Source organism: Oncorhynchus nerka, linkage group LG20 (genome assembly GCF_034236695.1).
Source record: "Oncorhynchus nerka isolate Pitt River linkage group LG20, Oner_Uvic_2.0, whole genome shotgun sequence".
Taxonomy (NCBI): domain Eukaryota; kingdom Metazoa; phylum Chordata; class Actinopteri; order Salmoniformes; family Salmonidae; genus Oncorhynchus; species Oncorhynchus nerka.
Genome location: NC_088415.1, coordinates 63804625 through 63817902, shown reverse-complemented (window position 1 = coordinate 63817902; position 13278 = coordinate 63804625). Strand labels below are relative to the sequence as shown.

Genomic DNA, 13278 nt, shown 5'->3' with positions numbered 1-13278 from the left:
GAACCAAAATATAAACGCAACATGCAACAATTTTAAAGATTTTACGGAGTTACAGTTCATGTAAGGAAATCAGGCAATTTAAATAAATTCAGTATGCCCTAATCTATGGATTTCACGACTGGGAATACAGATATGGTTCTGTTGGTCACAGAGACCTTTTTAAAAAAGGTAGGGGCGTGGATCAGAAAACCTGATCAGAAACCACCATTTGCATCATGCAGCACGACACATCTTCTTTTTATAGAGTTGATCAGGCTGTTTGTTGATTGTGGCCTGTGGAACGTTGTCCCGCTCTTCTTCAATGGCTGTGCGAAGTTGCTGGATATAGATGGGAATTGGAACACGTTGTCGTACACAGCTATCCAGAGCAGAGTATGCGGGCCATGGAAGAACTGGTATATTTTTAGCTTCCAGGACTTGTGTACAGATGCTTATGACATGGAGCCATGCATTATCATGCTGAAACATGAGGTGATGGCGGTGGATAAATGGCACAACAATGGACCTCAGGATCTCATCACAGTATGCTTCTACACCTGCATTGCTTGCTGTTTGGGGTTTTAGGCTGGGTTTCTGTATAGCACTTTGAGATATCAGCTGATGTACGAAGGGCTATATAAATACATTTGATTTTATTTGATTTATCTCTGTATATTCAAATTGCCATCGGTAAAATGCAATTGTGTTCATTGTCCATGGCTTATGTCTACCTATACCATAACCCCAACCCCACCATGGGGAACTCGGTTCACAACGTTGACATCAGTAAATCGTCGCTCACACGACGCCATGGAAGAGGAGTGGGACAATATTCCACAGGCCACAATCAACAAACAGCCTGATCAACTCTATGAAAAGAGGATGTGTCGTGCTGTCTGCTATCTGCCCTGTAGAGATGAAACCGGGATTCATCCATGTAGAGCACACTTCTACCGCATGCCAGTGGCCATCGAATGTGAGCATTTGCCCACTGAAGTCGGTTACGATGCCGAACTACTGTCAGGTCAAGATCTAGTGAGGATGACCAGCATGCAGATGAGTTTCCCTGAGACGGTTTCTGACAGTTTGTGCAAGACAATATTTGGTTGTGCAAACCCACAGTTTCAACAGCTGTCTGGGTGGCTGGTCTCAGAGAATCCCGCAAGTGAAGAAGCCGGATGTGGATGGTTACACGTGGTCAGTGGTTGAGAAGTCGGTTGGACATACTGCCAAATTCTCTAAAACAATGTTGGAGGAGGCTTATGGTAGAGAAATGAACATTAAATTATTTGGCAACAGTTCTGGTGGACATTCTTTCAGTCAGTGTGTCAATTGCACGCTCCCTCAACTTAAGACATCTGTGGCAATGTCTTGTGTTTACAAAACTACACATCTTTTATTGTCCCCAGCACAAGGTGCACCTGTGTAATGATCATGCTGTTTATTCAGCTTCTTGATATGCCACAGCTGTTAGGTGGATGGATTATCTTGGCAAAGAAGAAATGCTCACTAACAGGGATGTAAACAAATTTGTACACAACATTTGAGAGAGTTTGTGCATATGGAACATTTCTGGGATCTTTTTTTTCAGCTCTTAAAACATGAGACCAACACGTTACATATACATTTTTTTGTTCACTGTAAACACGTTTGTGTTTGATGGAAAGAGGATGGTGACATGGAAGTACCTCACCCATACTGTTAGCAATCATTCTGCATGGAAATGTGTATCCTATGAGACTAGGCCTATATAGAAAAAAATAATTTTTTAAAGTGACTCCATGTTTGTAGTTTTTATGTTGTTTTATTATGTTATTATAAAGTTAACATCTATCAATCTAGTACAGACAATAGGACAAACAATATCCTGTGTACAATCAGTTTTAAAACAGACATTGAGGTAAAACTGCTACAGTGCTACAAGTAACGACACTGTCTCGAAAAAAAATGATTTTATCTGCAAATATATACTCTTACTTACTAATATATACATTTACGGTAAAATAAATAATCATAAAAACATCAGACTTTAGAAATCCATAAAAACACAAAAACTAATTTGTACAAAACTTTGGATTTAAAGACCATAAGAAAACGTTTATAAGCAAATTGTTTAGACAGACAGACAGACAGACAGACAGACAGACAGACAGACAGACAGACACAAAACATTCAATGAAATATAAATGCAGAAAAGCACACCTGGTATCAACAATGGTTGCTCAGTAGTTTATCGTAGTCAAAAAGTCATGTCATGTGAACCCGCGATAGGGACATTCTGGGGCTGGCCTTTCATTTCAACAGGATTACAGCAGTCAATGTATGAGGAATGTCTAAGTCTATGGAAGATGGACATGGTGAGAGCTACACATGCCTGAGACAGAAAATATATAGTTGACTATTTCATTAACCATCAACCTTTACTATTTCTCAGGCGCTTCTGGAACCAGCAACACTATTGCTGAAGTTCTTTGCTCCTTATGGTCTTCATAACTCTTGATTCAAGGTTCAGTAGTGTAATTTTTGTTCTGCAAAAGGTATGAATATTGTTTTGCATTTGATCTCATATAATATAGGTGTACTGATGTACAGTAGACCTGTGAAACAGGTGTCAGATTTGTCCAAGCAATGAGTAGTTCATCTAAGCAAAATGCTCTACATAATTGTGAATCCACAGTTGGACCAGTAAATGCATGATTCCCCAACCAAAACAAAGAATAGCAAACAATACTTATCAAAATATGTCTATTTGGTTAATGTACATACATGTCTATGCTGTCTATTTGCAAAATGAATTAGTAGAAAACTTCACATTGTTGTTCGAACTAAGTCTAAACACTTTCTTTCACAGAAAGAATAATAACATACATAAACATACAGTTCCTTATGAAAGTATTCTCACCGCTGGACTTTTTCCACATTTTGTTGTGTTACAGACTGAATTTAAAATGCTTTTAAATTGAGATTTTATTTGTCACACACAATACCATATAAAGTCCATGTGGAATAAAGTTTTTTTTTTTTTTTTGGACCAATTCATAAAAAATGAAGAGCTGAAATGTCTAGAGCCAATGAGTATCCAACCCCTTGGTGAAGTACACTTTGGATGGTGTATCAATACCTCCAGTCACTACAAAGATACAGGCGTCATTCCTAACTCAGTTGCTGGAGAGGAAAGAAACCACTCTGGGATTTCACCATGAGGCCAATGGTGACTTTAAAACAGTGACAGAGTTTAATGGCTGTGATAGTGGAAAACTGAGCATTGATCAACAACATTGTAGTTACTCCACAATGCTTACCTAATTGACAGAGTGAAAAGAAGGAAGCCTGTACAGAATAAAAATATTCCGAAACATGCATCCTGTTTGCAACAAGGCACTAAAGTAATACTGCAAGAAATGGGGCAAAGCAGTTAACTTTTTGTACTGAATACAAAGTGTTATGTTTGGGGTAAATCCAACACAACACATTACTGAATACCACTCTGCATATTTTCAAGCATAGTGGTTTTCCTAGAGGAAAAGCTGTGGTGTATTCAACAAGGGAAATAGTTTGCAAATGTTGGCTAATGTTAGCTAACATATTCCGTTTGTTAACGTTAGCTAACAGCCTGAGAAGATAGTGTGCGGCGAACATAAGTGTCTGTTTCAGGTCTAAAATACCGCTAAAATACCGCCATGTATACTTTCTACTATATTTAGTAGGAATAGCTAAGTCGTTTTCAGGTTGAATATTGTCGCTAAAAAGCCACAGTAATCCTTATATTTTTTGATATTTCACCATAACATTTTTGAATGTTCATTAAAATCGTTCAACTGAAATTGTTACTCTGGCAACATGTTCCCTGCAAACGGAAGCCATGTTGAACTTGCCTTTGATTCAGTCTGCTTTCCAACAGACACTGGGAGATGAATTCACCTTTCAGTAGGACAATAACCTAAAGCACAAGGCCAAATCTACATTGGAGATGCTTACCAAGAGGACAGTGAATGTTCCTCAGTGGCCGATTTACGAAAATATTTGTTTCTAGCAATGATCAACATTCAATTTGACAGAGCTTGAAGATTGTTGAAAAAAATAATGGGCAAATATTGTACAATCCAGGCATGCAAAGCTCTTAGACACTTACCCAGAAAGACTCACAGCTGTAATCGCTGCCAAAGGTGATTATAACATGTATTGACTCAGGGGTGTGAATACTTATGGAAATTAGACATTTCTGTATTTCATTTTCAATAAATTCGCTACATTTAAAACATGATATCTTCACTTTGTGATTATTGGGTATTGTGTGTAGATGGGTGAGAAAAAAATATATATTCATAATTCAAGCTGTAACACAACAAAATGTGGAATAAGTCAAGAGGTATGAATACTTTCTGAAGGCACTGCACCTACATACATGTTAATAATTAGCAGCATACAAAGGGAAAAGTCTTGATAGTTTCAGTGATGCTGCTATTTCTAAGGTTGGAGGAGAAAGAATAAGCCCGGAATCAGAATCTGAATCAGATACACAGTTTTTGGTCAATGTTTTACAGCAACTGCAGCTGGGTTGCCACTTGCCATCAGATTGCTGTTCATGACATACAAATGATACACTGAGGAGCATTTCAGATTACAATAAGTAATAGCTTACAGATAACATAGCATATGTGCATTCATTGGGCATAACAAAAAAAAAGAAATAATTATTCTAGTGGGCAATTCCCTTTCACAAACGTTCATTCTCAAACACTAAATAGCATGGGTTTGTCTGCACCGGGCCACGTGGTGATATACACACCGTGTTTCGGTGAACGTTACTAACACTGATAAAAACGAGGAGAATAAGCTTCATACTCTTCAACTAGACACAAGTGCTGAACTTTCAGACTCACTTTAGACCGAACTGCTCCTCCAGCTGAAAGTTATTTGTCTTTGGGCTAAACGTTTGTGTTTATCATCGACCGTACTGTGGCCAAACCTCTTGCGGCAAAGTTCCCATGAGACTTTTAGAGTATATTGTATAGGGATAAACGTCGATTGCTTTCTTAATATTCTTTAATTTCAAGCCTGTTGTTCGGTTGACTTGTGCTCATGTGCTTTTTGAGATCAGAATAATCCCAATTAATACCACAGATAAAAAAAAAGCCAGAGGATTTGAGAATACATGAAATGTAAAAACAACATTCACTTAGGTACAATTGCATTCTAACCCCAACATTAGTAACAGGTTAACACTAGATCTATATTTAACATGAAAAAATCCCATTCACTCAGTCGAAAAGTTAGTTACCACTTAAATACCACAAATGTTGAGTAGAACATGTGCTTTTGAGTGTATCAATAGCTAGGTTTCCATCCAATTGACTACTGATTTTCATGCGAATATTCAAAAATCTGCATAAATGAAATATGCACATTTTCCCACCAGATATGCGTTTCCATGTAATTGACTTGTTGCAGATAAAAGTCTGTACGTGATGACGTAGTGCACATAAAGCATACTTTCGCGGTTGAATTCCCACACAAGTTAAATGGGTTTCCATCACATTTTCAACTCTACTGATCGTTTTGTCCCAAAATGTTGCGTTATATAGCGAATATGCCCACTCTGGTATTGGCACGTGTGCTCTAGCCAACAGCTAGAGATACAATGTGGGTATAGCCTACATGATGAGATTATCATGGACAAAATAGCGAGATTATTTTTACTTGTCAAACTGTAGCCAAGCATCGATCATCATGTCACCAGAATAAGTATCTTGATATTTATTGGAAAGGTCCATCAAGCTCATCACAGTGTAATTTCACCCCTCTGGAAAGTTCATCATAATTTATTTAATCTGTAGCCTAATAAATGGCATTTTTTTCCAAGTCGTATTGGGAGGACCAAACAACAAGTCATCCCGTGACACCAAGATAAAAGCATTTCCACCTCCATTTTTTTGCATGATTCATTTTACCAACACAAAAAGTTTGCACATTGTCTAAAGTATTTTGTTTTGTCGACATTTGGAAAGTTTACCGGCAAATTTGCTGTTTCCATCAGGCCTTTCATTGCATTTTTATATCCGACATGAACTTTATAAGCAAGTAAAAATGTTGGATGGAAACCTGGTTATGGTAACACAAAGTTGAGAACATAGCTCAGAAATGCTGTTTTTTTGTAGATATATAAACTCATCCGCATTTTATTTAAAAAATAACACCATGAGGGTGGAGAGCAGAGAGTACCACAACAAAATTGTTGTCACTATCTGGGCAAGCGGCAAAGTCGTAAACCCCTCCAATTTATCTTCCTCAAATCTGATTTTAAACCTAACCCTAACTTGAACCATGCTGCTAACCTTATGCCTAACCGTAACCTTGAATTAAGATCAAAAATATACATTTTGTTTTCATACATTTTTACAATATAGCCAATTTTTTACTTTGCTGCTGGCCTATCAGGTGGGAATAGAAAAATATGACATGTTCATCATAGATTGTATGGTGTCCCAAAGGTTTAGACAGTGCTGTTCTGCTCTACATGAAGGTGACAACACAGAGTACACAGATAATTCACCAATATGGTGCTTGTTAACAGCACAGTTTATATAGCCCGTATAAAACCTAGTTCTCTTTTCTTGTGTCAGGAAACCAATACCTTGAAACACCTTTCTGGAAATCACTTGAAGTCCCTCCTTGGCTACAATCAGCCCACTCTGTAATGGTCTCCTCTTTCGCCTCTATCGATGACATGGTGTTCATCAACATCATCATGTTGTTTGTCTGAATGGAGCCTCCATGGGCGCACCTCTGTGTTCTAGAACTACCTCAGCATTCTAAGACAGGGGCTGAATCCACCACACATGACAGGCGGCTATATATTTTTTTGCCTATTAGCTGACTGTACTATAGCTGAGTCGGTTAACGCTAGATCAAAGTCAAATCAAAGCCTCTCAAGTTCTCTGAGCCCGACTCGTACAGTAGCTTCTTGTTTTATATGTTGAAGTCTTAAAAATAAAAATAAATTGGGGTGAGGTGCAGAAAGAGTGGTGCCAGAGGCCCTATCTATTTGCAGGTGTGGACATCGTAGACTCGAACACACTCTTGGCAGCTGACGTAGCAGCACCAGTGGAAGATACAGTGGCACTTCTCCTTCCGTTTCTCCGCCTGGGTGTTGTGTCCCCGGCCGCAACACAGCAGGTCGCAGCCGTCGATGCCGTGCGACGTCAAGTTACAGGTGCGATCGCGTGTCCCGAACGAGCCTGTTTCTGGGTTGGGTTCGCAGAAGTTGGGCGAGCTCTCGTAGTAGACCAGGTCTCGCTCCGTGGGTGGTTTGAAGAAGTTGTACTTGCTTCTCAACGTCTCCACCCAGCCACGGGACTCCTTGTGCTTCTCCACCACCATCTCTGAAGCACTGTCATACTTGTCCTTCATGTAGTCTCCAATCACTCTGAAGTCAGGCTGGGACCACCAGCATGTCTTCACCTCACAGCTGCCGGACAGGCCGTGGCACTTACACTTCAGAAACATGTTGTCATTCAGAGACTGAGGGAGAGATAGATGCAGGGATGCAATTAATTTAATGAATGTTAAGTCTAACACTTGGGGATCTTTATGAATGTTTAATCCATAATGCGGATATTATTAGTGAGAGAGAGAGAGAGAGAGAGAGAGAGAGAGAGAGAGAGAGAGAGAGAGAGAGAGAGAGAGAGAGAGAGAAAAAATGTCTCACTGTTCGACCCGCCTCGTTGTTGTGGCGGTTCATGGCGGAGCGCGCATCGGGCCGGTTCTCACGAGCGTCTGCAAACTCCCGGGACACCATACTGCCGAACTCCACGTCCTCGCTGCAGCCGCCCCACTTCCAGCCCTCGCCGGGCGGACCCTTGTGGCGCGTGTCGCAACCACAGATGGTGGCCGAACCCTCCGCACAGGACCGTGTCACCGCGAACGCCACACCAGCTGATGCGATGGCATGAACGAATGCTGACTCACGCGTGGCTGTAAAGAGAGGGAGAAGTAGATGTCAGATTTATATATCTATCGTATGGGTACATTCTTACAGACGTGAACAACCACATAGGTCTTTACACAACGCTGCTTGTAGGCAGCTCAGTTCTTGTGTGAAGGATCTCTGTTTGTCAATGAGTATAGTTCATACAGATGTAGGATCTAAATTTGATCACTCTTTTGTGGCTGCAAATTTTCCCACAAAGCAGGAAATGCACAATTCTAGTGTATTTCAGTTTTAAAAAGTCTTCTAAAGTTTGCAATTTCCACTTTGAAATTTCAGACTTGATTTGCCCTGGCGAGAAATGTATCAACCCCTACAAACATGTCCATTAAATGTCCATCATAAATGTCCATCAATGTCCATCATAATAATCCACATTTCCTGTTGCTGAAGGATTATTTTCCTGCTGTAGCAAACCAGCTCAAATTAAGATCCTACATCTACAGTATATGGTTTACATACAGGGCCATACATCTGAAACCATGGCAGTGCAGAGAATGATAAATTGTCACCAATAACTTTGCTGGAATGTACCCATTAATGTATCTCAAAAACCACGTAGGAATTCAGATCAGTGTCTACCGAACGATGATGCTGGCACCTGCTACTTTTCTGTGCTGTCCTGTATAATGCTATATAATACTGTAAATGTCACACATCAACCCTACCAAGGCAAAGATTCAATTGACGTAATCATTAGACCACGCTTGTTCGTGAAACAATGCTCCATCAAGCTACGATCCATACACATTCCATCGACAGTGTCATAGACATCTGCAATGTATGACTATGTTGATTGGCATGCCAATACAGTTCGATTCAATCCAATCTGATCTGCTTGAGCAATCGAGGACAGTCATCTGTCTTGGGTGTGTGTGCGTGTGGTGGGAGAGGGAGGGAGAGAGCAAGCGATAGAGGGAGGGAGGTCTCTGTCTGTCTGACATAGTTTACTGATGACTCATCATCAGAAACTTCCAGGGAGATGAGAGGAAGAGACAGGCCTGACAGGACTATAATTAACAGACTCAATTAAGCTTTTGAAAGGTTAGGAAAATGGCCTCACACTATAAGACTAAGCCGAGAGCGAGAGAGAGAGGGGAGGGGGGGGTTCAGGTGATGTGTCGTACATGTCAAACTATAACCATTTAATATGAGGTGCAATGTTTCACTGAGGTCTCGTTGATGTTCCACTGTCCCTGATTTTTACAGGATCCCTTATGACAGGAAGGATTCCCTGGATATATGTGCTTAGGTCTTGTATGGTCTTGCACAATGACAAGAACAGAAAGACAGCCAGGGAGAGAGGGTAGTCGAAGGGGAAGAGAGCGAGAGGAACAGGGAAAAGGAGAGCAAAAGGATGACGGGAGGGAAAAAGAGAGAAAGAGGGAGAGAGTTGGACAAGAAGAGGGAAAAAGAGAGAGAAAGAGTGAGAGAGTTGGACAAGAAGAGGGAAAAGGAGAGAGAAAGAGTGAGAGAGTTGGACAAGAAGAGGAAAAAAGAGAGAGAAAGAGTGAGAGAGTTGGACAAGAAGAGGGAAAAGGAGAGAGAAAGAGTGAGAGAGTTGGACAAGAAGAGGAAAAAAGAGAGAGAAAGAGGGAGAGAGTTGGACAAGAAGAGGAAAAAAGAGAGAGAAAAAGGGAGAGAGTTGGGGGGGAGAGAAAGAGTGAACTAGTTGGGGGGGGGGGGGGGTGAGATAAGTAAATGACTATGGGGAGTAGGTACTGTGTGAGCTCCTCCCAGGCTGCAGGTTTCAACCAGTTTGAGGAATAAGGGGCATTAAGAACAATGATGCAACAGAGGTTTACTGGCATCCATTCTCCATCACACCCTCCCTTAGCAGGACTGTACCAAGCACTATTATAGTTTACTCTGGGATGTCGCATCTCAGCATTGAAACGAAAGGCTTCTGCATGCTTCGGTTCGGCTGGTGCCTAGACGAACTCAGCTAGGCGAACCGAATGAGCGTGCACACACACTCCCTTAAAAGACCTTCGCTTGAAAAACAAGATTCATTTTATTTCAATTGAAAAAAGTGCCAATGGTACTTGAGACGCTGTAGACAGTATACACTTCCTCAACATTGTCAGAATTAATCGTAAATAAGTCAAGAAATCGGTCATTCATTTGGATGTTTTTGCCCAGTAGATGTTATTCGTGCGATTTTTAATTTAACTAAGATGTTTGGTGCTGTATTTCAAGTGAAAAAATGTGCATGAAAACGAGTCGTCTATCATTGAACGACAACAATCACTTCATTGAAGAATCCCTACTGTTGACCAATGACCGATGAAGGGGCGTAGGCTTCGGCTACCGAAAGTACTCCAAAAGAATTTGGGGTGTGCACGAACATCATTGAAAAAACGGACCTAATACCAAAATGTGTCACAAAATGTGACCAAAATGTCGTCATAATATATGCACAAACCGTTTCGGATGGGAAGGATGAAGGATGCGGACCACTTAACAGTCTAGTATAGATTAGTTGAACGTCTATAGTCCAGTTGACATGTTACTGAGAGTTTATTGAGTATCTATAGATGGACTATCCAAAGAAGTGTTACCCAACCTTATCCCCAGTAACTCCAATATCCTTCGCTGCTCCTTGCTCATAATGTTTTGAAATTGTGTGATATATATATGCCGCGGATGGGGAAAACAGAATAAAAACAGAATAAAGGGCTAATCTATTTGCTTGGACCTCGTCAGAAAATGTCTTCCGTTGAAACGTACAGATAGAACTTTACAAATGGCAGCGCAGTTGATGTTGACTGTCTTCTTGTTCCGTTACCCTGAAGCAGTCACTAGGTGGTGGCTGGTAGTTGGAGGTATGAATGGTCTAAAGCTTGGGAGGTTGTCTTTTCTATTTGATTATCAGGAAGCCAATAAACCACGGGTCAAACCCTTACGGCTTACTGACACTGATGCCGCGGAGCAAAGAAAGGGGGAGAGAGGAGGGAGAAATGGAGGGATGAGACCAAAAGAAAGGAAAATAAGACCTCTGGGGACAAGATGAGAGAAAGAAGGAGAGACTGAGAACTAGGTCCTGACATCTAGGGGTGGGTGGTGGGTGGGACAGACCAGGGCTTACCTGGAACAGAATGTGCCGGGGGGTGCCCAGCCTAAGTGGACTGATTACTTGTGACCCCCCCTATCATAGTTTGCCGGACCCTGGCATGGCAAGTGGTCCCAACGACCTGCTGGGGGGCTGAATCCCCTATTGTGCAGCCACTGTCACGCCGCGTTAGCCCCACAATGGCCCCAGATATTTTATATGAATTCTGCCCTCGCCAGTGATTAGTGGGGACCAAGTTAAGTCATAGCAACAGAGAACTATGCGTTGGCCAGACCCCGCATGTCGGCAGACTGGGAAATCCCTATTCAAATGGTTTAATAAAACAATCTAAAGGGCGTGTGAATGGGGAAAAGCGCTTTCTCTCCCGGCTTAATCTCATGGTTGCGGAGATATTGTGCTTCGAGCAGCGCCCAGTGGGGTGCGGGGCTAAGGTCCCCCCATCAACTCCATTTACCACACCCATTCTTTCTTTCTTAGCCAGAGTTAATGATATTATGGTGCGCTAACCTCACCTCCCCCAGCATGGAGAAACATGCACTTTATGAAAAGCAGGGCCCTCTTAGCACATCCTAAACTGTAACACTTTCTCATCCGGAGGTCAGGGGTCATAACCTGAATTCCCCGACTGACCTTTTCACTGCTTGGTTTAGTTGAGGCATTAAGCACCTAGGAGAAGCATACAAAGTGCATCATTTGAACTCATTGACATTTGAACACCTAGAATACAGAAGCAGATGCACTTGCCTTTATTTTCCATCTAAGACAGTTTTTTGTGTATATCAGTCCATCAATCAGGTAAAAATATCCTGATTCTCCAACCCTTGTGACTGTGGTTGCCGGTGGCACATTATTCTCCAGAGTACTGCAGTACTATAAAGTCCAACTGTGAAATGACTACCTGAACTATAATTCACAATCGGGACAATACCACATATTATTGCTAATTGTGAGTCCATATCATCACTTACAGGTATTACATAATGGAGACCTAGCCTATCAGAAAGACACTCAATATCTTTCGTTATCCATTTAATCCACTGGTGTGACTAACAGTGCATGTTTATACCTGTGAGACTCAGCTTTTGTGTCTGTGTTCGTGTGACTGTCTGTCCTCTCTTGTTGGCCTTCCCTGTTCTAAGCAACTCTATCAGTCACACTAGGCTAGGGTTTGGCTACTTCTCCTACTCCAAGTGCGCCAAACAAGCTCTCCAACGAATGTCCCTGTCCTGTCCTGTCCGACGCACGCATGCACGCACACGCACACACACACACGCACGCACGCACACGCGCACACACACAAACTGAGAACACCTGCACAGTTTGCCTCCCCTTTCATCACAGACAGATTCCAGCGGCACATGTTTTGACACTTTGGTTAATGTAAATTAATGAGTGCTGACGCAGACATAGCCTGGAGGTATGTTAGGCCCTGTGACAAGGGCAGGGCGGGCGGAGAGTGGGGAGAGAGAGAGAGAGGAGGGAGAGAAAGAGAGATAGGAGAGTGAGAGAGAGTGAAAGAGGAGGGAGAGAAAGAGAGATAGGAGAGTGAGAGAGAGTGAAAGAGGAGGGAGAGAAAGAGAGATAGGAGAGTGAGAGAGTGTGAGAGAGAGAGAGAGGGAGAGAGAGAGAGAGAGAGAGAGAGCGACAGAGTGAGAGAGACGAAGAGACCTCAGGAAGAGCCCCCGTTTAACGTGAGGGAGAAAGATAACTGGCTGCCCATAATCTCTGTCATGCTTATCGGTTAGGGATGGTTCCACATGCATTCATGTAAACAAATGATGGAAAACACCAAGGAAAACTGTCCCAAAACCCGAATAGACCCGAATACTATGTAGAACGTTTGCATAACAGCACATCTGCATGATACTGTTTGTTTGATGTGTACTGAACAAAAGGAGAGATAGCGTGAGTGAGAAGGTGTGATCGGTACAACGGGTTGTTGCCAGAACCAGCAATAACTCACTCAGTGTTTCAGGGCATTCTATAACCTGTGTGTCTATTCAAATAAGTGTATTCTCTGTCATACACTGAGTGTGCAAAGTATTTCCATGACATAGACTGACCAGGTGAATCCAGGTGAAACCTATGATCCCTTATTGATGTCACCTTAAATCCACTTCAATCAGTGTAGATGAAGGGGAGGAGACAGGTTAAAGAAGGATTTTCAAGCCTTGAGACAATGAAGACATGGATTGTCTTTCTTGGGGGTGATTGGGCAAGGTTTGAGGATGGATGGGCG

At 41.9% G+C, this 13278-nt stretch overlaps 1 protein-coding gene across 1 annotated transcript in view; it reads right to left on the bottom strand.

Moving 5' to 3' along the window:
• Window positions 1-2102: 2102 nt before the first annotated feature.
• LOC115101762 (protein Wnt-3a) overlaps window positions 2103-13278 on the bottom strand; it is a 31582-nt gene continuing 20406 nt past the window's right edge. The window contains exons 3-4 of the mRNA XM_029621228.2: window positions 7688-7953; window positions 2103-7500 (exon numbers count right to left, since the gene is read on the bottom strand). Coding sequence (XP_029477088.1) covers window positions 7021-7500; window positions 7688-7953 — 746 coding nt within the window. The 3' untranslated portion in view covers window positions 2103-7020. The remainder of the gene's footprint in view (window positions 7501-7687; window positions 7954-13278) is intronic.